Source organism: Pithys albifrons, chromosome 12, assembly GCF_047495875.1.
Source record: "Pithys albifrons albifrons isolate INPA30051 chromosome 12, PitAlb_v1, whole genome shotgun sequence".
NCBI classification, from domain to species: Eukaryota; Metazoa; Chordata; class Aves; order Passeriformes; family Thamnophilidae; genus Pithys; species Pithys albifrons.
The window spans coordinates 18,203,960-18,229,950 of record NC_092469.1 but is presented as its reverse complement, the minus strand read 5'-3'; the positions used below and the strand labels follow the sequence as shown (position 1 = coordinate 18,229,950).

The 25,991-nt window shown below is 43.7% G+C and overlaps 1 protein-coding gene across 2 annotated transcripts in view; it reads right to left on the bottom strand.

Moving 5' to 3' along the window:
* Positions 1-25,991, bottom strand: part of CDH13 (cadherin 13) — a 450,489-nt gene that overhangs the window by 45,468 nt on the left and 379,030 nt on the right. For both annotated transcript variants that reach the window (XM_071567404.1, XM_071567403.1), the window contains exons 9-10: positions 9,126-9,308; positions 7,822-8,075 (exon numbers count right to left, since the gene is read on the bottom strand). In XM_071567404.1, coding sequence (XP_071423505.1) covers positions 7,822-8,075; positions 9,126-9,308 — 437 coding nt within the window. The remainder of the gene's footprint in view (positions 1-7,821; positions 8,076-9,125; positions 9,309-25,991) is intronic.

Genomic DNA, 25,991 nt, shown 5'->3' with positions numbered 1-25,991 from the left:
CAAGAGGTCAGACAGGTTGTTATCACAAACAAGGCAGGCATGGGAGCTCCACATCTCCCTGCCAGGCAAAAACCAGCAGAACAAAGCCTGGCACCCCCTGGTGAGCTGGGACCTGCCTCAAGCACTGAAAATTAAGATGTACAAAAGCAGACAAGGAAAGAAGAGGTCAAACATCTGCCCCAACACAGAGAATATCAGTAAAAAGAGGGCAAAGAGAAACATCAGGGGACACTCAGAGGTGTTCATCACTGTGAGAGGCACTACAAGCAGCAATAAAGAACTCCCAGGGCCCCTGCCAGGCTGGCTGTAAATTAAGCAAGGCAGGGGATGGTGTGGGTGAGGAAGGGCCTGACTAACAGAGCCTGGGAGCCTGACTGGCCACTCTGCTCCCAGCTCTGGGAGGAGCAGCTCCTGCTGGCCCACAGCTCAGGGGTTGAGGCTGACAGAGATGGAAGTGGCTTTCCTGAATGCTCAGCATCACGTGCTGTCACAGCTTTCAGAGGATCCAGATTCCAACTTTGGCAGAGGTTTCAATTCCCTCAACACTGGGATTCAATTCCAGGCATTTATTCTGCTCAGTCTCATCTCAGTAGCTCCCAACTGAGAATTTTTTTTTTTTACCAGCTGCTTCCTCCACATGGCTTCAGCCTCTGTGAATCCACACAGTGCTGGCCAGCTGCAAATCCCCCTCTGAACAGGAAAAGTGGGGCCTCATTTCCTCCTGAGCCATTTTCACCCTTCCAGAGTTCCATCAGTGGGTGGTGGGTATGAGAGGAGGGTAAAGGAGGCACAGCACCACTCCAGAAACAATCCTGCTTCCTTCCCATCCTGCCCAAAGAATGTTCTGGATGGGGAAAGAGGGGTGGTTTACTTTGTTCAGTAACCAAAAAGTGGAAGTCAGTTTGGTCAAACAATGACTGGAAAAAAAAAAAAAGGCAGTGCATGTTTTTCAGTATTTTCCCCCTTCAGATATGAGTATTATGATAGTAAATTATAAACATCACACTAATTAACTACTCAGATATTATTAACACCTTCAAGGACCAGTTTCAGTAAAAGACTGCTGAAAAAACTATTGAGCCACTGGTTGGCCAGTGAGTACCTGCAATTCCAGGTGGTAATTATTCAGCATGAGAGAACTGAACAAGTTCTTTCCTTCAGAACTGATTAAATACCTCCTGTTGTGGCATTGCTTGCTGGATACCCCAATTCCTGCAGCTCCCTGGAGTCCCTGTTTCTGTGTTTCAGGTTTCACAAAGACAGAAGTGAAAAAACTTCTTTTGCTCCAAGCAGATTCCCCCCTCCCTGCCTTTCCATCTCACTTAAAACAGAGAAAGCAAGAGAAAAACAAAGTACACTGTCCAACACAGCAGCCTCAGATGTAGAGATGAGCTGCAAATTCCCAGTGGCTGGTTCAGGCAGGCCATAAATAAAACTGCAGAGCCAACTTGAGATGCTCTTGGGTGTAGCTTGGAGTGAAAAACTCTGGTGCTGCATGCTGAGAGCACGGCTCAGCCATTCATCTCTAACAACGGGACCATTCTTCTGTCTGCACAAGGAAAACAAATCTCCCGTTGTTAGGAATCAAAGACAAGTCCTTCAGACTCTAGGAGACATATTTAACAATGACTAAGTGTGTTACTTCCTAAGCATTCACTCTTCAGGCTTCCTCTGCCTCTCTCATTATGTAGGATGTCTCTAAGTGACTGCAGTGTATCCCACAAAGCAAGTTTATTGACCTCCACCAGCAGCAGAAGTGCTTTAAAAAGGCTCCATGTGCAAGAAGGTATGCAAAATTGATCCCTTAAGTGGTCCTGAGCAATGTGATTTGAAGCCTCCTCCTTGTTCAGAGGGGGCTCAGGAGCTCTGAAAAAAATCCTGTCAAGATACATGAAAAGGGCTTTTTGAATTGTCTCTGCCATTCCTGGTTTGGATATTCACTGTGTAAGGGGGGGATTGGCAGCAAAGGAAAGCAACAGGGGCAAAACTTGGTTTTTTCCAGTGAATTCTTAGTTTTCTCAACAATCTGAGATTTGGAAGGAACTCACTGAACTACAAATCCCCATCTCAGTGTAGTTCCAGGACTGTTTTACAGAGAGAGTGCTCAGGCATTTGAATGGGCTGCCCAGAGAGGGGGTGGATTCCCCATCCCTGGAGGTTTTTCAGCTGAGCTTGGCCGTGGCACTGAGTGCCATGATCTGGTAAAGGGACTGGAGTTGGACCAAGGGTTGGACTTGATGATCTTGGGGGTCTTTTCCAACCCAATCCATTCTATGATTCTGTGATTCTATGGATGTGGCACTGAGTGAGAATCCACCACATCCTGATCCAACCCCTCTGTGATCACCAGCCCAGGGCACAGAGTGCCCTGGGCTGGTGATCACAGTGGGGTTGGATCAAGGGTTGGACTTGATGATCTCGGAGGTCTTTTCCAACCCAATCCATTCTATGATTCTGTGATTTTAGGCACCCAATATTTTGGACAAAGAATGTACAGATCATGGTTGCCCCCAACTAGAGCTTGGAATGTTCCCCCTGCTGCCTTCCACTGACTCCATCAGCACTGAGCCCAAAGGCAGGAGGATCTAATCTAAACAAAACATGGTCCAGAGTAAAAATTCCCATTCCCAAAGGCAGTGGCCAGGGCATTGTCTGGTGGCTCTTGGTGAAGTGACAAATAACCAACATTATCCCTTTGAACTGGGTTCAGGCTCATCCCCCCAGGGTCTGATGGTCCAGGATGAAGCCTCATGAATACACACACTTGGTTTGCAGTGGAGAAAAATGCACTTTAAGTGGAGGGAAACAGAGTGTCTCCAGCTCCCAGACAGAGCAGGAGCTGTTCTTTGGGAATGCTGACCAGAATCCATTGCTTTGCTGCCCAGTGCCAGGAGAACCCACATCCTGCTGGGAAGGTGGGCCCACCACAGGCTGCTCTAACCCCCAAAAACTCTCCAACAAATGGGGATTTACCCATTTCATATTTGTGCAATTCCACTGAACTGTGCCATAAGGAGACCAGACTCAAATGAAAGGATGTCAAATTCCAAGAAAAACTTTGGCTCTTAAATCCCTACAGCTGAGCCCTCAACACTGAATCAATGGCCCTTTGCTGCCACAAACCACTTGTACTTTGAGGGGCAGATACAAATATTATTATATTATGATATAATATTATTATATTATTTTACACACACATGAACAATATATACCTTATTTACACAAGTTGCCTCAGATGCTCCTGCCAGCCTTTCATGTTCCCATAAAACTCTCAGCAGTTTGGGATCTGTTTCAAAGTTCTCCAGCTTCAAATAGTGCATTTTAATTGCATTTAATGAATTAGATGTGCTTGGGAGCCCTAACAAACTTTTCTTGTGGAGGTGTTTCTGAAGCCCTGAGTCACTTTGCTTACTGAGAATAAATACTACGACAATATATTTACATAAATAATTTAAAATCCAACAGCACGGGAGGTAATAAAAATATATTGCTGTGATAAGCCATGGAAGCAGAAAACAGCATTGCCTTAATTAAAAATTACAAATACACTGCAGTAAACAACTTATTTACACAGTTAAAACCCCAACTATTGAATATCCTGCACTTGTTGAATCCAGAAAAGGGGAAAATACTGAAACCAACCTCGTCACACAGACAAATATTGAGAACCATAACTGTGTTTAATTAAGAGCTACTGTTAATAATGGATTTCAGAGTGAGATTCTTCTTTTAATTTCCCAAGGTAGAAAATGTTATTAAATTTGGCCTTTAACTTCTCATTGACATGTACACTTGAAACTTCTGATTAAAATTTCAGAGGTTGGGAAGAAGTACCCAAAATTAAACTCTTAAATCTGGCACAAAAACAACAATGATCCCTGATTAAGAAATCAAATTTCAGAAACTTCATTACTGTTCTATTAATAAGTTGCTGGGTTATAATTAAAATGGGGCCTGCTGGATTTCTTTCTTTTTTTTTTTTAAATTCTAAAGAAAGATGGAAACTATAAGAGAATTAAATACTTAAAAAAAAAAAAAAGAATAAAGAATGGTTAATGAATCTGAGAATTGTGATCCAGCTTGAACAGGTTCTTTTCTGGGAGTGATCACATTGGAATGAGCATTATTAGAGTGGGAAAACTCTTGGTTCTGTCTCTTCCTTCCTTATTATTTAGATGGTTAATCTGAGCCCACAGTTCTTCTTTCCAGGATTATGTTTTTCCTGTTCCTTGAGTTCCTCTGGAATGCCAACAGGAGGAGAGCAGGGAAGAGCTGCCACTGAAAATTCCCTGCTAATCCTGGGCACACAAATAGCTGGAGCTCAAGGAATATTCTTCAGTCCTGTGAATATTCAAGTCTATTTTTTTAACACTTTTTTACCAGCTTGTTTGAGCTTTTAAATCAAATTCTTTCCCAGCCTGCAAAAACACTTCAGGCTGAAGAATAGGAAGGAAAATTGCTTCAAAAGTACAGCTGTCTTTAGGAAATTTTACAAAGTGAGCCACGTTTTTTGGAGATAAGTAATTTGAATCTGATTCAGATATTCATTGTTCAAAGAATAAATCCAATCTAGTTGCAGACAATGGCAAGAATGGTTCCTCTGCTCTTTTCATGGGGCTTGAAATGCTCTTATCGTGTTATATCTGGTGAAGTAACTAAATTTCCTGATTGCAAATAATCATCAGCCCCTTCTTCAAGTTTTATATAGAAAATTAACTAAAAATATCCCTGCAGTCAGACATAGCTCAGCTGTAATAGGTTGAAAATAAAAAAAAAACCAAACACCAACATTCCTAATTCTCTGTTGTTGTGCCCATTTTGAACAGATCTGTGCCTTGTTCACTCTGTTCACAGAGCACACACTACACAAATCTGGAATTCATTCCTTCTGCCAGACAAACCACTGCTTGCTCCTGGCCATTAATATTTAATGCAATATCTCATTTGCAATCTGTGCTGCCCCTGCTTGGCCTTTATTTTACCAGTATAATCACAGCAAGGACTCTGATTACACAATTACAGCAGCACAGTCTGGAGTTTGTGTCTGTGGGCTCTGCAAAAGTCCTGCCCTTGGCCCCAGCTCTGACCACACTCCTGTCTGCAGGAACTTGGGGGAAAATGTTCCACCCACACCCCACCTGGTGAGTGGGTTTGGCCTTTATACATTAATTTTTACGCTGTCCTTAACTGCAGGTGCTGTTCTTACATCCTGCAGGTTTTTTTCCCCTGCTCAAAGCCAGGTGTCCCAGTAACACCTTTTAGAAATGCTGGTTTATGTTTCCCTGTTATTCCAGCAAAAGGACTTCCAGGTAGTGAAATTTGCCTTTCCTGATTCATTCCATCATTTCCCAGCTTTCCACTCCATTTGCATTGTTTTCTTCTAACTTACACAGCCACTTCCCTTGGCACAGTTTCTGTTTCTGATCACTCCTCTATGCAGATACAGTAACATTTCTGGGAAAATTCTGTTTGGCTTTTGAGGATCTTTTAGCCCAGCTCTCAGAGTTCCTTCCCAGCCCCTTGGGAGATGTGGTGGGCTGTAAATGTGTTTATGTCACACACAACACTTAAACCTCACTTAAGAACATTCAGTCACTATCTGCTATGTCCTGTAATTTCAGTGCCAATGTAGTGAGGAGAAATTCAGCAAAATCAAGGGGAAAATTTCAGTTTATAGTTCCTGGATTGCTGGGTTTGATATCCAAATCCTTACATTTTCATGGCTTTTCTCTTTTAGCACCACAAAATCAACTGGTACATTAATTACTACGACTCTTCTTATCTCCCATGAAAACACATAAAGTCATGGAACACTTCAATAATTCTGTTTCTTAAACTCAGCCCAAATCTCAGAGGGGATAAATATCTGCCCCCTGTCCCAACCAGGCCCTGGGTAGTCCCACTGAGGCTCATCCTGCTCAGTCTGACAAGCAACAGAAACTCCATCCATGGACACAAACTGGGAAAGAAATAAGAAATGTTTGTAGGAAAAGCTAAACTTGAGAATAAAAAGTCATTCTGTAAATAAACACATTTAAAACACAAGGGGAATGACATATGCCAAGAGTCATCCTTCAGGGTTTCAGTGATAGAAGTCAGAGGGGGGTTTGATAGGAAAAACCTGAAATATTCATGTGCTATTCACAACATGGTGATGCAGAGAACTGAAACTTTTAATTATCTGCCTCCTGTCTTGGAGATGAGCACATTGACCTGCTTGAAGCACCTTCTCACCATCCAAACCCAGGTCCTGTGCAGTGAATTGCTCACCCACCCTTGTCACTGCCACAGAACCCCTTCAAGATGGGCACATCTCTTACTGCAGAGCAGTATTTGTGTCAAGCCTTCTTTGAGAGCAGCACAATCACTGCCAAACCCCTGTGATAGCAGAGGAATCTGTGCCTGTGGTACAGACTGGCAGTGCACATGGTGCAGGTGAAGCTTTGAAGTCCTTCTCACAGAGGTTTTATAGACACTGATATCGAGGGGAAATTAGTAAGGATGAGAAATTAAAGCAGCTGCAGGTTTTGGTGGTGGTGCCCAACCTGCAGTTAGAGAAAAGCTGTCTGGGAGGTCAGTTTAGTAGTGGAGAACAAAGTGGTTGATTTTTCATGTTCAACAAATCTAAACCCAAAAGAGCAAAGCAGGTGGATCAAAATAGAAGATGGTGATGCCACAAAATGCCTGTGTTTGCTCCTGGTGACGTGGTGTATGTGTGGGATTGTATTATCATAGCACAGAAATAATAATTTAATTCCATTTCTCTGGACAAGCCAAGTCTTAGCTGATTTTAGCTTCAGTCTTTCCCTGGAAAAAATTTTCCCAGATCTTGAATGTGGATGGATGGTGTTATTTCACTGAGAGACATTGTAAGTGCTGATTAATTCATTTCACCCCTGTGTAAAACAGATACAGGATTTCTATGCACATTTTCAATTTGGACACATTTTCTTTGGCTGTCATGGAAGGAAAAGGAATAAACAAGCAGGTTAAAAGCAATTTTGAAACACTCTGCAAAGTTTTGTCTACTGCTTGTGGCACTTGATTGTTCTACTGCAGGAATCTCATAACCTGGAAAACTTTTGTTCCCTATTTAATGCAGTTCTGTGTTTTCATGAAACTGAATCTCTTCCTGTGGAAGAAACAAGAAATTGTGACTTCTTCCTATTGATGCAGGAAGGATTTTTGATTTTTGATTTTCATGTTTTATACACTTTAGGAGCACAGTAGCTGTAGCAAAGTAGATCCAGTGTGTTAATATTTCTAGCAACTTGAGTTTCATGTCTTTCTGTCACTACCCCTGTCCCAGAAGAATGAGCTCAAACTCCTTTATCTGTTTGGTCTTTTTTTCAAGGTAGAAGGTTGAAGAATATCAAAAGGTGACAAAAACACAGGGCAGAGTGACCCAGAAATCAGAACACTGGAAGAATTCCAGGAGCCTGAGGAAAAGGAGGACTGATGAAGAGGAGGTCTCACCGACCCCAGCCTCAAATCCTGAGGGGGTGGGACTGGGGCGGGAAAAAGGTTGAACTGGAGATGTGTAAAATAGTGATTGGATGGATCATGATATAAAAGCCATGGAAATCAGAGCTTGCCCACGGATGTGTTGGTGTATTCCTGGGTGAGTCTGGGTGATCATTAAAGTAACTACCCTCTTATCTCCTACCAAAATTTGGCTTGGAGTCTTTTTTACAGACTTTTCAGGCATCACTGTGCAGAGCCAGCCCAACCTGAATGTGATTCTCTACTGGCAGGCAAAGTCCTGGGCACAAAGCCATGCCCACCTTGTGGTGGCTGCAAACCCGAGGGCGCTGCACCCACCTGATGGTCTGGTGCTGCAGCGTGTCGGGGTCGGTGGCGTTCACCGTCAGCACCACGCTGCCCACCGGGATGTTCTCCTGCTTGATCACTGCCATGGGGTTGGGGTGGAACACGGGGCCCTCGTTCACGTCCTCCACGGTGATCTGCACCGTGGCTGTGGAGCTGGGCCCATAGGCTATGTCTGGGATCAGAGGGTCTTCGTTCTCCACCTTGATGAGCAGCGTGTGAAAGGCCGAGATCTCGTAGTCTAAAGGCTGCAAAACATGGCATGGGGTCAGAGGGCAGGGGGCAAACACAGTGCTGGGCACCTTTTCCTTGAGCCCATTGCAAACTGGCAAGGTGAAATAGCCAGAAAAGGACAACAGCACTCACTGTTCCTGACACTTGGCCAGAGTTCAGCATTAGGCTTAGCTTAGTTTAGCATCTGTCAGTTCTAAAGTGCATTGAAGATAATGAGCATGAGAGACTTAAAAAGAGATGGAGAAGTCCCTCTGTCCAAGAGCATATACTTTTTTTTGCCCTACCTTGTACACATAATTCAATTCTCATACATATAATTCAATTCCCATACACATAATTCAATTCTCATACACATAATTCAATTCTCATACATATAATTCAACTTTCATATGTACATGGTTATTTATGATGTAAGATGCATTTAACAAGCAAATCAGTCATACTTAGTAGCTACTTATGACAATAACACCAGATGCTTTCTCAACTCCTGTCTTGAAATCAAAAGTACTGCCATGGAAATACATTCCATTTGTCTTAAGAATTGAAAATTCTTCTTCTGAAGTCAAACACAGCGAATTCTGGCACAGGCAGCAACCAGGACCAGTTTTTATTTTAAGTGTGAGACATAGAATTGTCTCCATAGAAAGACAGGCAATAAATGTTTCCATGAGACTTTAGAGCTGTGGCACCAAAGACAGCCCTCCAGTTCAGTGAGAAGTCATCCCTCACTCCCCTGGGATTGGCATCTGTGATCTCAGAGAATAAAATAGGGCCCTTCAGTTGTAATTGTCCCTTCAGCCACAAACAAAACCTTCTTGGAAAGTCTCACTATTAATTGTGATGCTTACTGCAAACCTGGCTGTTATTCAAGCACAGTGGCAATCCAGGTAGGAACAGGCAGTTCTTAGGGATGAAAAAAAAGTTTACTGTGACAGAAGAAGGGCTTATACACATATTTGGGCAAGGGCTGGTAGCCAACGATGTATCTTTGAAGAACTTATCCCTGCTGTGCCTTCTCTTCTGCAGAAAACAAATAATGCAGGAAAAAAGGAAACTGTTCTTACTTTGACCACAGAGAGCATTCCCTCATTAGTCTGGGGGTTGGTGTGGATCTCAAAGCTCTGCCCTGGATTGCCATTGATGATGGTGTAGACAGCTCTCCATGCTCCAGTCACAGGGTCATCTCTGTCGCCCACGGTTAAGTTCACGATGACACCCGTGACTCCCTCCTTCACTGTGGCTTGGAACTGGAAAAGAACACAGAGGAAATTGTTACTGGTTTCATTTAGTGACCCCCCACACAGACAAGAACTATCCAAGGCAGCATTAATTATTTACCTCAACAGGAGAAAGATGGAATCCTTGACCGAAGCTGAATGTTAGAGGCTCTAAATAATGCAAACTCACTCATGAAATATGAGGCAGCACATTACAGCTGCTCTCCCTTAAGAGATGGCAGATAAGCAGCCATGTGATGGGAATCAAGCCTTGGAAGGGTCTGAGCTAAAGAAGACAGTTCATCTCATGTGGTTGGAAAATGAGGCATGAAAACACTTGCAGTGCTGCACAGGTGCACATCCTGTCAGAAAGGGGACTGTCCTTCAGGAAAGAGATTGAGGGGCTGGAGCGGGGCCAGAGAAGAGCAATGAGGCTGGAGAAGGGACTGGAGCACAAGTGCTGTGGGGAGAGGCTGAGGGAGGTGGGGGTGTTTAGCCTGGAGAAGAGGAGGCTCAGAGGTGACCTCAGCACTGTCTGGAACTGCCTGAAGGGAAGTTCTGGCCAGATGGGGGTTGGTCTCTTCTCCCAGGCACTCAGCAATAGGACAAGGGGGCATGATGGGCTCAAGCTCTGCCAGGGGAAATTGAAGTTGGAGACCAGAAAAAACTTCTTTGCAGAGAGAGTGCTCAGGCATTGGAATGGGCTGCCCAGAGAGGGGGTGGATTCACCATCCCTGGAGGTTTTTAACCTGAGGTTGGCTGTGGCACTGAGTGCCATGATCTGGTAAAGGGACTGGAGTTGGACCAAGGGTTGGACTCGATGATCTCAGAGGTCTTTTCCAATCCAATCCATTCTATGATTCTATGATCCTCCTGGCTATGGGCAGAGGAAGCTGAATAATGCAGCCCACTCTTGCCCTCAAAATTATTTACAAATAATCCAGTTCTACATTTCAGACTCCTATTTCCATAAATTATCCCACACATATGAGTTCTTCACTACACCATTATCAGGACACAAGACATGTTTCACAACAGGCATTCCCAGAGCATTTTTTGGAGGGTTTGCTCCAAGACACTCAGAAATAATTGGACCTCATGCTACCACTTTGTCTGCATGACTAAAAGTCAGTGCTACTTTCTTCCTGCAGTGGAAGAAATTTTTTATGACCTTGTGAAATGTGTGGCAGTGCTGTGTGACTCGACCCTGGGAGAAAATTCTAATTTACTCTCCAGACAAACAGGGTATAACATCATTCTTATTTATGTAGGAGAAACATTAAGCAAACCATTGGAAAAGCTTGTAAGGGTCAAGCTTAATAATGCAGCTCACCTTTCAAGTGCTTGAGGCTGACGTGCTAAAAGCTCTGGCTCCAAGAGTGATAAGATAATACCTGCTCTGGAGGTGGATCAGCCAGGGTGATAACACACCTAATCCTGAGAAGTGCTGAGCAGCAGCACTGCCATTAGAGATCATTAGAAACCTTAGCATTTCTAGGGATTAAGCCTTGCAGAGTCTGAAATCACAAACTGCGATGACACAAATGGGTTTTGCTGCCTCGTGGGTGACAATGTATCGCTCAGGGGCAAAACTCACCCAAGTGGCTTCGAGACCTTGAGGACTAAAATGTTGAAGACTAAAGGATTAAATGTTTTTGTCTCACAGACCACATGAAGTCATAACACTACAGAAGATTTTGTGAGACTACTGTGTTCAGTTCTGGGCCCCTCAGTTCAGAAAGGATATTGAGGTGCTGGAGCAAGTCCAGAGAAGAGCAACAAGGCTGGAGAAGGGACTGGAGCACAAGTCCTATGGGGAGAGGCTGAGGGAGCTGGGGGTGTTCAGCCTGGAGAAGAGGAGGCTCAGAGGTGACCTCAGCGCTGTCTGGAACTGCCTGAAGGGAAGTTCTGGCCAGGTGGGGGTTGGTCTCTTCTCCCAGGCACTCAGCAATAGGACAAGGGGGCACGATGGGCTCAAGCTCTGCCAGGGGAAATTGAAGTTGGAGAGCAGAAAAATATTCTTTGCAGAGAGAGTGCTCAGGCATTGGAATGGGCTGCCCAGAGAGGGGGTGGATTCCCCATCCCTAGAGATATTTAAACACAGATTGGCCGTGGCACTGAGTGCCATGATCTGGTAAAGGGACTGGAGTTGGACCAAGGGTTGGACTCGATGATCTTGGAGGTCTTTTCAAACCCAATTGATTCTATGATTCTATGAATCCAGAAAATAATGGCTTATTAATATATAGATTTCCCAATCTGGACAGACAATAGATAAAATGAATTTCCTCATACTAAAATACAAAAAAGACAACTATGTCTTCCCCTGTGTTCACTTGTCTTTGTTTTCCTTTTATTCCAAGAGATTTGACTTATCTTTCCAAACCCTGGTTCAGTCTTGCTGTATAAGTTGGGTGTGTGCATTGAGTTCAATCTTTCCAGCCTCCAACCTGATTCTATAAAAGGATGACATTAATGATTGGCTATTTCTATCTTCTGTGGTATATCTAACAAAAATTTAAAAGATTCTTTTGGTCTTGATAGTTAATATGTAACAGGTTGTGATTGAGCTTTGTTTCAGACAGTTCATTAAGCTCATTTGCAGTTTAATTAACTCTAAATGATAATATAATAATATTTTCACTTGCTTTGAAACAAATGAAAAGAAAAAACTCTATTAAGAATCTTGAAAATAACAGAAGAATAATTACCAAAATTGTATTCCTTCCAGCTCAGCCAAATGCTGTGACTGGAAAGCAGACTTGGACAGCTCCTACTCTAATTGAAAATAAGCAATTAGCCTGATTGATATTTTCAGATTATTTCATATTATCTCAACTTGAGCATGTATAATATAAGACATCAGAAGCATAAAGATCAGAACTTTTTCCCCACCAATTTACCAACCAATTTCTACTCAGCTACAGAAAAAGGTGACCAGAATTCCAGGAGCCTCCTAGTAAAGAATCCAACCCTTAGATTTGAGTGGGCATCTGCTCCTAATTCATATTGATCCTTCTGAAAAATCTTTTCCTTAATCCTCTAGTCTGATTCAATTAGAGTGTTCAATACTCCCTGGCTCACCTTGGGGACAGCAAGACCTTTTAGGCTAAAATGTTAAAAGATCTATTTTATTCACACACATAATGGGGAAGCCATGAGATAAATTCATTATTTTTACTCCACCAGTGCCAGGCTGTGATGGAAAAGGTTGCCACGATGTGCCAGCTGGTTCAAACAATACTGAATGTCAGGATATCTGACTCAAGGGGATCTCAGCTGGGGTTGGATTCCTTCTGCACCCCCATTTTCTCCTCCTTGAGGAACAGCTCTCAGTGCCTGAAGAGGGTTGGTGGTGGAGAAAGGATACAGAGGGTTGTGGGGCACAAAACTGCCCAGCTCTTGAGTCCTGCAGGGCAAGGAAATGCCAACACCTACAGGCAGAGGCTGTGCCAAGGAAAATAATTCCAAGCATAGTGGTACAGCCACCCCAGCATCCTTCACATCCTAGAAATGACCACATAGATAGAGAGGGTATTTGGAGCTGTCTGGAATATTAAACCTGTTCAAGGTGGGTGAAAAAGCAGAATGAGCAGATCACAGAAGCTGTCACAAAGGTCTGCTCTAAATTTATAACATGAAAAGGGTAATGAATCACAGATTTGGGATTGCAAAAGGCACATATCTGCTGTGGAATAGTGTGGCCCAGGAAAATATACCTGGAAGGGAAGTTCTTTTGCCTGCTCAGCCACCTTTATACAAAGAATAGATTTTCTAGCATTTAGAAAAATCTGTTGCACTTCTACAGGGTCCCTTTTCACCAACAAAAGTAAAGAAGGGAATTAAAACACTATGAAAGGGCAAAAATAGGAATTAGATTAGAACCAGAGAAAATATAACCAGAGGTTGATGATATTTCACAGTGGAAGATTTACACTCTCATGGCATGGTGCTGATGTGGGGGAGTCTGAACCAGCTCTAAACCAAAACCCCACAGTGGTTAACACAGATAATTGGATCACAAGTTAATTGATTTTACTCCTTTTAAATATCTGCACATCCCCTAAGCACCACTATAAATTAAGAGTAAAGTAAATGAGTTCAGTACCTTATTTAAACTGCTGCCATTTGGACCCATATTAAAAATAATAATTTAGAAGGTGAATACCCTGGGCCAGAGTGGGTTTGCTGGAAGGATCTCTGAGCACTCACTCCTACTGAGGATTCCAAGATGTAAGGCTGACCTGCTCTGTGGGCTGACAGGCCATTTATTGTGCCTCTCATGCATACAGCCTAGAAAAATTCAGCAATTCTGTCATATCTAGAGTTTTATAAGTATAGGGAAACATAGGACCCAATTCTCTTCTTTTGGTACCCAAAATCCTATGTCAAAATACACCAGGACAGACAACAGATAGTAAATTAGGAGGAAACATTGAGTAAAAAACATATAATGGGGAATTAAAAGACACTGGGAAATACAGTGATGGATGTAGACAAAGCTCGAGAGGATGCACAAACAGACTTGAAAATGTCACAAGTCAGCAATGTTTGCCTGGTGGGCACAAAATATGGACCACTGGACATTCTTGAGAGAGACCACAATACAGTTCCATTGGGCATGGAAGTTCCTGGGGGTGAGAACAAGCAGCTTCTCTTTCTTACAACACAGGAGTCAGTAGGGATGGCAAGGAAACAATGAATGGTCAAACAGCTCTGCTGGAACACAGCCCAGGTAGCAGCACCCAGCACAGCTCTGAGCAGATGAGATCATAGAATCACAGAATCATAGAACTGATTGGGTTGGAAAAGACCTCTGAGATCATCAAGTCCAACCCTTGGGCCAACTCCAGTCCCTTTACCAGATCATGGCACTCAGTGCCACGGCCAAGCTCAGTTTCAAAACCTCCAGGGATGGGGAATCCACCCCCTCTCTGGGCAGCCCATTCCAATGCCTGAGCACTCTCTCTGCAAAGAAGTTTTTTCTGATAACCTCAGTCCAGCAGCCAAATGACTCCTCCCTGCTCTGGATCTTCCAAGCTTAATTTCAGTGGCTGTTTCCTGGTGGAGCGAGCACATAACTCTGTGCCACATCCTCCTCCTCTTCCTGAGCTCTGTGGTGAGCTGGTGGGACACTGCAGTGGGACCTCTCACTGATGGCAACATGACTTTGGACAGTCTGAATTAAAACCAGCCTTGTCCCATTTCCACCAGGGGGCAGGTCCATGGGAAATGGGATTACTTTGTAAAATGGTATTAACTGAGAATCCAGGCAGGCACTAACCCACCTCAGCCTCAAACACAACTGCAATGGCACCCAGAGCAGATGAAAACTGGACTCTCACCTGAGGGCCTCATTCAAAGCCTCACTGAGGATCTGTTTAGTGACTTCTCAGAGGAGACAAAGAAGTGACCTCAGCTGGCTCAGAATGCCCTGAGTGTCTGCTGCCCACCACAGCAGGGGTAACACCTTTGTGAAGCCCCTGAGAACTGTCTCTGGGTGGGGCACTGCCCTCCCCAGCCAAAGGAGCTGGCACAGGCAGCAAACAGTGCAGGGCTGGTGATCACTGCCCCAGGGCTCATTAGGATTCTGCACACTGGGAGTCCCAATCAAGAACAAACAAATTAAAACTGCATGTCAGTTTGCATTTATCAGGCTGAAATGCCAGTTGAGGGTATTCTTTGCTGCTCTCATGTGTTTGCTTCCTCATCTATCTATCATGAAAGATGGCAAATAAAGGCATGTATTAGTTCATTATATCTCTGTTAGAAATTCCACGGGGAAGTTGTATTGTTGTAACTGTGCCCCTCCACTGGAGTCCACTCTGCTTTTTCAATCTTATTTTCTTCATCTAATTTCTTGAAAACATGATGACAAGTTTATACTTGCCCTTTGTGTCTTTTTTTTTTTTTTACACACTGCCTTTCAGTACATGAATACCTGAATTTCCAGCATTTATTTGGTAAGGAAACAATGAATATTCCATAGCTCTGTATCTGGAATATCTCCAAGAACAAAAGACTTTTCAGAGTGATCACCAAGGTGTGCATTCTCAATCAATCAGGGATGAGAAGCTCAGAAATGCCAGGAATGGGCATTTCTTGTGGGATTCAGAGGGACACAAAGCCCAACTTGGCAGGTAACAATAAACCAAGTCACATGGAGCTTGGAGGGACTACTCAGCACAACATCTGAGGGCTGGACTTGATGATCTCGGAGGTCTTTTCCAACCCAATTGATTCTATGATTCTGTGATTCTGTGATTCTATGAGGATTCTGTGATTCTGTGATTCTGTGATTCTATCTGTGCACTGGACAAAGGGATGCTGCTCATCCCTCAGTGCCCTTTCACAAGGACCCAGGGCTGGGAAACAGGACCTGACCAGCTGCACTTTGTACCAAACTCTCCACATGAGCCATTTCAGAGACAGTTTTGTGGCCCAGGCAAATTTGAACTCGGTATTTCATTCTCCCTGATCTCTTCTACAGAGCTGGGAGGTATTTTCTCTCTTAAGATTGTGCATAGCCTTTACTGTGGGGACACAAACAGCAGCTGAATTTCACAGCAAAAATATCTGTATTAGTGTAATGGATTCGATTTATATAAGCTGCACATCAAGCAACACATGAAGCACTTTGAAAGCCACTTAGATGAAAGACACCATGTAAATATAAAGCATTCTCATGGTATGGCAAGGATTTGATGGTGTAAACTACATGCAAATGAGAAATTATAGCTGTGAGTCACCTAAACAGGCTTCAGTTATTGGCATTGTCTTACTGCCACAATGCTGCCTCGTAGGCACTATATTATTTCTTAACTTAAAGTGTTGCTTTCAGCTTTCTCCAAGTTTTTTCTAAGTACATAATACTCTTTCCTCTCCCTAGTGAAATTACAGAAAGAATTCAATTGTAGCTGAGAAAAACACCTTTCAGAATATGTGAAATTGATCATAATCATTTTGGATTCATGTTCACATTTTGTTTTTGAATGATTTTCACAGGCTCTGTATTGTAAATGCCTCTTTCAAGGCACACCCCAGTTACTTTCCAAAGTAAAAGTAATGAAGGACTCAGTAATGAAGGACTGAGTGAGTATTTTTGCCTGCAAAAACTTTGTTGCAGTCTGCAACAAGGGCAACAAATCCTAAAGATCAATGAGCTAAAGGGAAGGCTAAAGGTCCAGTTGTGCTCTCTGTGACAGGGCTACAGATTCTACAGGCTCTATAAAGTTGTGATTTTTTTATTGATAGCCACAAAGATGCTTTATATCACTAATATTAGTCATGAATGATCAAAAAAAGGGAAGTTTTAGATGACTTCATTGCCAGGCTCCAGGTACAAGTCCCTCTGTGAGCAGTTTGCCACCAGGTTAAAGCCAAGCTATTCCTGGGATTCAGTGAGACACTGCAAGAACTCTTTAGGTATTAAAATTCATGATTGAGCTTTACAGGATCAGAATGCAAAAATAACAAGGTAAAATGGATGGATGGAGGGAGGAAGAGAGGGAAGGAGGGAGGGATGGAGGGACGGATGGATGGATGGATGAAGGGATGGATGGATGGATGGATGGATGGATGGATGGATGGATGGATGGATGGATGGATGGATGGATGGATGGATGAAGGGATGACCTGCTGAGTCCTACAAGAGTTGCCTGTAAGGCCATCAGTGCAAAGAATCTTTCTTGCAGACATCTTAAGTCATAGAAAACTCTGGAAGATCTACAGAGTAAGATCCTCCAAAGACTCATACATGGATTTAAAGGACTTTCTTCCTGCTTCTTTCCCACAGCTTTGCTGAAAGCCAATTCAGAGCTGATGTTGGATTCAATCCTCTCATTTAAGTACTTGCAGAAGACTAAAAACCCATTCAGGGACTCTAAATAAGTGATGGGGAAGGATACTTGAAAACAACCACCTTTTTGAGTTGTTCCTCAGACTTTTGTTTCCAGCACTCTGGCTGTGTCTCAGCCCAGCTCGTGGCCTCACTGAGTGAAGGCAAAAAGATAATTCTAACATGTATTAGTCATATGTTGAGTGGCTGCTTCAAAGCCTGTTCCCTCCAGGTGAACATCAAATGCAGCACTGTTGTCTGAAGATGCAGAAGGAAGACAAACATGCTCTCCTTTTCTTCCCTGAATTCATAAATAATTTAGGAAGGATTCTTTTTCACTTTTCCACCTATAAATGCAAGGTGCATTCAAGTGTTTCTAGAAAACCCAAGCACTACAAATACAATGGACACTTCCAGAATGGTGGGCATATCCCAGAACCTTTCTCCATGTGGACAGCAAAAGGTCACTGTGTTTATTAAATTTGAGGCATTTTTGAGGAAAACTCAAAGAATTATGTTATTTTCTTAGCTATAAAAATTCTTTCACTGCAGGTAGAACAAACCTTATGTTTAAAACAACAGCCTGACAGAAAATGAGGATGTGGCCAAGCCTGACTACACCTATTGCCTCTCACACTGCTGAGGGCACTCAGCCAACCCAGCCAGGGGTTAATTCTCCCTCAGAGCACTTCCCCTGGAGAGCAGAGCTAAGCCTGTCTGCTTTCTAAGGTGCTGGATGTCTTCTTTAAATGGAATGAACCCTAAATAGAGTAGACTGAGCTGGATTTGTCTTCATTTTCCAGCCACTGCAGCATCTGCTGTCAGCCAGGAGCAAAAAAAGCTTTACAGGCTTTTCTTCCCCATCAATCCATGGAGTTCTCACCTTTCCCAACAACAGTGACAAGGGAAGGGAAGGAGCCCTTGTAAAATGCTCCTCTTCCATTTGCAACAGAGACTTTTTCCTACCCAAACCAACTTTTCTGCTGCTGCAGATTAACATGTGAATTTATATGGCTGAGTTTACTGGTACTGCCTTAGTGAAAAGTGTAGGAGCCACCTATGGCTCATAGTTTTGGGGTCTGGACATGGAATGGGTTCCAAAACCATCTCCTTTTTAACTCTTGAAGCTTTTGCCTTTACTATTTAGGCCCCCTAACAGCAGGAAAGATGAATTTACTCCTCTCTGAGCATTGAAATAGTAGATAAAATGACAATTTTTACATGTATATGTGCATATATATATGTACATATATATAAATTTATATACCTAATTTTTATGTGCAAATTTCATGGATTAAAAATATTTTTAATTAGCATTTAACCTTAAAATGCATATCCAGAGACCAGTTAATTTACTATAGTCTGGGAAATTGAGAGGAGTGATGGAGAAATTCCTGTAATGGCTTTACTCCTCCCAGGTGTAAATAAATTCATTGTGGCCTCTGTACAGATGGACAGGGAGCTGGGCAGTGACAGAAGCTCCAGTGAATGAAAACTACTGGTGAATTTTAAATTATTGTCAGGTTTACCTGTAGGAAATAGAGAAGGGATGTTGTGACTCTGCTTTACAAAGGCAACTCTTAGGACTTTTCACATATATGAAAACTGTATTTTAGTGCTGTACAAAAGTAAAGTAATGGAAGTTAAAACAAAAACAAAAAGGAAAGGTTTCGTTCTAGGTAGAAGAAAGAACAGAAATTTTCTGGATGAAAATCTAGAGGCATTTTGTTCATCTAATATTTCAAGACTGAACCATATTCTTAGCAGGTGTTTGCAGCCTGGTGTTTGCAGAGAGGTGGAAATTGCAACATAAAGGAGATTTTATGGAGCGGGGCCAGAGAAGAGCAACGAGGCTGGAGAAGGGACTGGAGCACAAGTGCTGTGGGGAGAGGCTGAGGGAGCTGGGGGTGTTTAGCCTGGAGAAGAGGAGGCTCAGAGGTGACCTCAGCACTGTCTGGAACTGCCTGAAGGGAAGTTCTGGCCAGGTGGGGGTTGGTCTCTTCTCCCAGGCACTCAGCAATAGGACAAGGGGGCACGATGGGCTCAAGCTCTGCCAGGGGAAATTGAAGTTGGAGAGCAGAAAAAACTTCTTTGCAGAGAGAGTGCTCAGGCATTGGAATGGGCTGCCCAGAGAGGGGGTGGATTCCCCATCCCTGGAGGTTTTTAACCTGAGCTTGGCCCTGGCACTGAGTGCCATGATCTGGTGAAGGGACTGGAGTTGGACCAAGGGTTGGATTTGATGATCTTGGAGGTCTTTTCCAACCCAATCCATTCTATGATTCTGTGATTCTATGGTTCTATTCTCCATGGCAGAATCGTTGCCTCACTGAGAAAGAGAAACACATGAAAGCAGATGAGAAATCCTGCCCTTTGTGCCCCCAGAGGGCACTCACTCCAAAGAAGAGACACATTCCCTGTGCCAGTTTGCAGCTGGTCATGGCCCAGGCTGCCAACAACAGATGTTTTGAGGGCAGTTCAAGTTCCTCACAGGGGCTTTGGTGAGCACCATTCAAAGCAACTTGTATCTCTAGAATATTTCAGCTACAAATCCCATCATTTCCCCAAACTCCTGGCATTTTGGGTTGTGCCAACTGATGGGCATGAGGTGCCCTAGATTTACAAGCCCCTTCAGCTGAGAGCTGGCTGAAGTTATCCCGGTTTGAAGATTATTTTGGAAGCAGATAAGGACTCTGCAAGGTTTCACACTGCTCCAGTGGAAGCAGGAGGTACAGATGGAAGTTTACAGGCTGTATTATCTGCAGTCATACAGAATCTGGCTGAGGTTGAAAAGTGAAATCTCTAGCCAGCATTTTGTTTTCTGTGAAAATCTGAGTGGGGGAAGGAGAATTTGGGCTGAACACTCCATATTTCAATCCATCTGAACACAAGAAATCTTCCAAGTCTGCTGACAAAGTGATGAATGGAGTCTACTGCATGTAGCTCCTTCTAATGGATATACATAACTTTTTTTTTTTCTCAAATTATCTGGTCTACATCCAGTTTGCTCAACATTCATTGAGCAAAACGTTCCTGCTCTGTGAGAAAGCCACAATACAAAAAGAATCATTTAGAGATCAGAGACATAGGTGTACTTTCATGATTAATGATCTCTTTGCTTTTCTGTTTTCCTCCCACAGCAGAGAAATCTTTATCATATCCTGAACATCCAGAACTCTCATTACCCTGACAGGGAACAGCGAGGACCTGAGGTCTCTAAACCTATTGGCACAGGAAGTCTTTTTCCAAGGACAGGAATAAGGAATACTAGAAATAAATGCAGTGTATTTGGCTAATGGTGAGCTGAGTCACCCCATCCCACACCTGATGGGAGGTTTCAAAGGAGGTTTCAAAGGCTCAGGGAGGCAGTTCACTGACAGCTGGGGTGGCCTGTTTGGAAAACACACGTGATTTAAGCCTCTATTGAGACACAGAGTGCTGCTCAGGGAGTGCAGAATGCAGCAACAGATGTTTGGTTTGGCCCTGCAGAGCTGAGGAAAGGTCAGGAAAAACCCAAGGTATGCCCAAAGGGATGTGTTGCTTTCTGCCCTAAGGACACTGATGGTCTCCATCTCCCCCCAGCTCCTTCTGCCAGGGCTCATTTCATCTTTCCTTGAAAGAAAAATACTGGTAATAAAGGAAAATGAAACATTCCTTTTGTAAGTGCCTGTTGTGTGCTTATTTCATGTCTAGAATGTCACAAAGGGAACATTCGGGGCCCTTTCATTTTCTCACTGGTAATTTATGTTTCCCTAACATGATATGTGTGTACACACAACCTTCTCAAACACAAACACTACTGCAGCCTTGGCTGGACCTATTTTGTGTGAGGGAAGTTCCATTTCATTAACAAGGAGGAGGAAAATGAGCAAAGGATTTTGATATATGGCTGATACTGAATTCTCTCTAAGCTATTTCGAGATTGGGAATGGCCAGTTTGGTGGCAGTTCTTGTGTCTGAGCACCAAGAATTAGCAGGGAGGTCACGGCACTGGGCAGGGAAATGTGTGTGCCATGGAGGCCAAACCCCCTGAATCAAAGTGTCACAGCTGCCCTGGGAGGGCTGCAGGGGCCACCTGAACCTGCTGCCTTAGACCAGCCTCCAGGACCTACAAGAGGGCTGGGGGGGGACCTTTGACATGGACAGGTGGGAATGGCTTTCAGCTGAAGGAGGTCAGGTTTAGATTGAATGTTAGGAGGAAATTCTTCCCTGTGAGGGTGGGCAGGCCCTGGCACAGGTTGCCCAGAGAAGCCCCACCCTGTGAGTGTTCAAGCAACCTGGTCTAGTGGAAGGTTTCCATGCCCATGGCAGGGGTGGAACGGGAGGACCTTCAAGGTCCTTCCAACCCCAACTATTCTGAGATTCCATGAACTGCAGCAGTGGCCTGTCCCAGGGGCACATCCTGGGGTTTGTGCCTGTGAAGCCCAACACTGCAGCACGTCTGGAAGGTGGGAAGCACCACCCTGAGCACAAATGCACTCCATGGTCAGTCTGGGGCAGCAAGTTGAACCATTCCAGGTGACCCCATGCAGGCAGGAGCACTAAGGCTGTCTCTTGCTGGGATGGCCACATTCCAGCCAATTCCCTCCTCCCAGTGGTGTGCCTGGAAATCCTGGAGCAGCAGCTTAACTTCTCCAACTCCAAGCAGGCCAACTATGCCAATAAAGGCAATTCCCAGGAAACACAGGTGACACCAATGAGATAAATAAACATTTGGTATCATCTTTGGTTGATACCAAAAAGCTTTTCCAGAGGGCTGAGTGCTCATTAAATCAGGACATGTATGAAGAGCGTTGGTTTATTAAGTGACTGGGCTATTCCTCTCTCTTAAGACTGTTCTGCTGTGCAAACTTCCACATAATATGCTCATACATCTGCATCAAGTTTGCCACCCTGAACTCTTCCCAAGGAGAGCAAGCAAGTACACCAGAAATTAATTGGATCCTAACACACATTTCTAGATACAGATTTTTCAACTGAGCTTGCCAGTTCTGGGGGAAATCATTTTAAGGGACAATAAATACCACTTTATTTCTATCCACAGCAGTGTGATATACTGCAAGTACCAACCTTCCTCCCCCTGGAAGGCAGAAAAATGCTGTGCTTGCAGGTAACTAGAAACATATCCTATTTCTTGCTTCTGAGCAAGCTCGTAATTGGAGTGGAAACATGAGGAACAATTTCAGTGGAGCTGTAAAACTCCAGCAGGAGGAGGAAAAAAAAATCTATCTGAGGTTAAAACAAAATCTTTTTTTAATCTGGCTAATGCTACTTTTGTGCTGATGCTGATCATTATATTTATTACTAAACTGTGGGACATTCCAAAGCATTGACACCTGACTTCACTTACTAGAAAAGCAATCTCCTTCAGACATTCAGCTCGGTGATTAATATGCAGACACCTAATTTTTAGTGGATTAAACCATGTTGTAACAATTTGGTGGTCTTTAGGATTTATAATCAAACCCTGACGACATCTGATTAATGGCAGCACAGGCTCCCTGAACCTTCCAGTGTTCTTGTTCCTTTTGGAGCTCAGATCACAGCAGGCTGATTACCCCCTGATTATCCTGAGTAACTGGGGTCAGAGGTTCTCTGGCACCACAGAACACATTTAATTCAATCAATTCAGTTAGTGAAGCAGTTGGGGAAAAAAAAATAATTCCAACTGCTGTAACATTGCATTAGAAAAATTGCCCAGGATTTCTGTGCTCCAACTGATGGACATCTTTGCTTAATTTCTAATTTAATATTCTGCTGGGGTTTGCAACTTCAATTACTTGTGATATTTTCACTCCTAAAGTCGGGGGCATTGAGCTTGGAGGGAGAAAGGAAAAACAGAGGAAGAAAAGATGCCTGTGTTAACCTGCACAGTAACCTTTGCTGACAGACACACATTTTCACAGCTCAGTTGTGGTTTTCCTGGTTCCTGGTGGCTCAGAAAAGTCCTCTTTGTTCTCTCCATTTGTCCCTGTTGCCACTGCCATATTTTAGCTCTACTTTTGCTGGATTTTTAATACTGTTCAGCTGAGTACCACTTCATTTGTCCTCTGAGCAGAGCCTTTGGTGAGCTGAGATCCACCACAGCCCTAGTTGAGGCAGTGCAGCATCTTTGTGAGTGCCTCAGGTGGAGTTTGGGGAGCTCATTAAAGGCACCAGCTCTGCACTTCACTCACCTGAACAGCCAGTGCTGTGTCTGGGATGGAACATAAAAAAGACCTCTTACTACTCCCTGAGAACCTCAAGGCACTTCACACACAATGGGCAGCAGCTCAGCTTGACTCCTGCTGGGTAGTTTTGTGTCCTGTCCAAGGATCCTGGTCTGCTGATCCACAGACATTGCTCTGGGGGGTCCTGAGGCTGCCCCAGCCCCAGCTCTGCCTCCTGCCCCAGGGTGGGATGATTGGCACCATCTCAGGGGACTGATGATGATGAAGAGCTTCCTCTGCACTCCAAAAGGTGTAGAGTGGCCAACAAATGTCAGAGAGATCATATATAGTAAACTGGGCCATGACATGGAGCTCCAGGCCCGTGGAGAAAGAGCAACACTCAAAAGCACGTCAGCAAATACATAAATATGAGCCCAAATGATCCCAAAGGGAGGAGGAGGAAATGATGAGCATGAACATCATGTTTGTCCTGGCAAGGCACTCCAGGTGATGACAACTGGCCTTAACACCCTGACCACAAACACTGGGATGAATCCACCACATTTATGACCCAGAGGAACAAAGAATCAATGAGAGGAAGAGCAGGAAAAGGGGCTGAGCTAAGAAGAGTGTCTACAAAAATTTGGTATATGTTGAATTATCACTATTTAAAACATTCCTAAATTGAAAAGTATTTTTTTTAGTAATTCAATCTGAATTAATAATGATCCTTGGACTAGGATGGACTTGGATTAGTTTTCAAATTTACTAACAATAAATTCTCACCTTTATATATAAGTTGGGCTTTCCCTTTGCCCATCAACAAGATTTTGAGTGTAACAATACCAGGCTTAGCTCTTATTTGCAATGATTCTTTAGAAATTAAAGCAACTTTCCTGAGAAGTATTCTTTAATAAAGAAAATGAAGTCTTACAACTCCACTTTCCCTGCAAGCAGCAGAAAGTTGCAATTTAATCTTCTTCTTGCCCACAGAGAAGATCCATTTTCCATATGTTCCTTTGGGGTTCTTTGGAATGAGAAGTGCTCTATGGTTATAAAACATTCTCCTAATGAAACTCACTCCCAGGTAACTCTGGAATTGTGGGTCTCCTCCTGTGTGTCCATTTACCCACAGCACAAAGCCTGGCACAGCTGTCAGGCTGCCTTACCTCGGGCAAAACCCAAAAGAGAAGTGCAGGAGAACTGCAGGTCAGAAGTTTGGGGGATTAACAGGGATGTGGAGAAGATCACAAGGTGTCTAAATGGGACAGAGGACCAGGAAGCCTTCAGAGAGGGCCTACAGAGCCCTGTATGGGGGACACAGACTCTCATGTATGAAATATTCTCAGCCTGTTCTCTACCAAATATTCTGAAATATCTCTACCAAATATTCTGAAACATTCTCAGCCTGTTCTCTACCAAATATTCTGAAATATCTCTACCAAATATTCTGAAACATCAGCCTGTTCTCTACCAAATATTCTGAAATATCTCTACCAAATATTCTGAAACATCAGCCTGTTCTCTACCAAATATTCTGAAATATCTCTACCAAATATTCTGAAACATTCTCAGCCTGTTCTGTCCCAAAATCCAAAGCAAATACAGAGAAAACACCTAAATAACATAATCAGTTCTCCACAAAGCCACGTGTGTGGAAGAAAACAAAGAGCAGCAAAGCCTCAGCACATCAAAGGGCTGCAGACACACACAGCCCTCCCCTCCTGTGCTGGGCAGGGAAGAAAAGAAACCTCACACAGCACGTGGGGCTTCAGTCACTTGTTCTGCACTGGAAAAAATCCTGGGCAATAAAGGCAGTTGGATGTTGTGGACACAGCAAAGCACTGCTGAGATGGGCAGAAGTGGCACCGGGCACGGGGCAGAGGCAGCAGTTGTGCCATCTGCCCAACCATGGGGAGTCCCAGCTGGATGCCAACACCTGATCCTGCCCAGGGCAAGGAGAAGGGGGAGAGAAGATGCCCAGAGCTGGTGGCCTTGCAGGACTCTGAGCTGCACATCACCCTGGGTTGCTGTGGGAAGAGGATTGTCCATGGGTCACCTCCACAGGGCACGAGGCCAAGAAGGGATGGGCCGCAGTGGAGGGAAGGAAAGTTCTCATCAGAGATGAGGCAAAACTGGTTTCTAGCATGGAAGCTGAAGGACTGTAGAGGGTTCTGGGAGATCACAGACTGTAACCTCAAAGCTCTGGAAGGAAAGAGAAGCAAATACTGGAAATTATACAAATGGGAGGGAGGGACTTGAAGATATCTTGAGAATCCTTCCCTGAAAAGTCATGATAAGCCCAAATCCAGTAATCTGCAGAGAGCAAAACACTTCTACCTAATTTTCTAACATTTTTAAGGTTCATGATGATCATTAACTTTCTGGAAGCTCCCTGGATTGCCAAGGACAAACACCAATGATAAAAAGCAAGTGATAGGAAGGATTTTGCCAACTGAGATTCCAGTCTGAAACTCCCCATGGTACAGATTCTTCATTACCCTGGATTTGGTGCTGACAGCTGGAGACACTGAGTGGAACTGCAAAATCACATTTCCCCTCCTCACTGCAGATAAAAGATGAAAATTGTGCCTCCAGCATTTGCTTCCCTGACTGGCCATGTTCTCTTTTGGCAACGAAATGTAAGGAAAGGGAATGGGGAAAAATAATTATGATCTCAGCTTGGGGAAGGATTCTAAAGGAACAAGAATGGCAAAACTAGATGTGCAA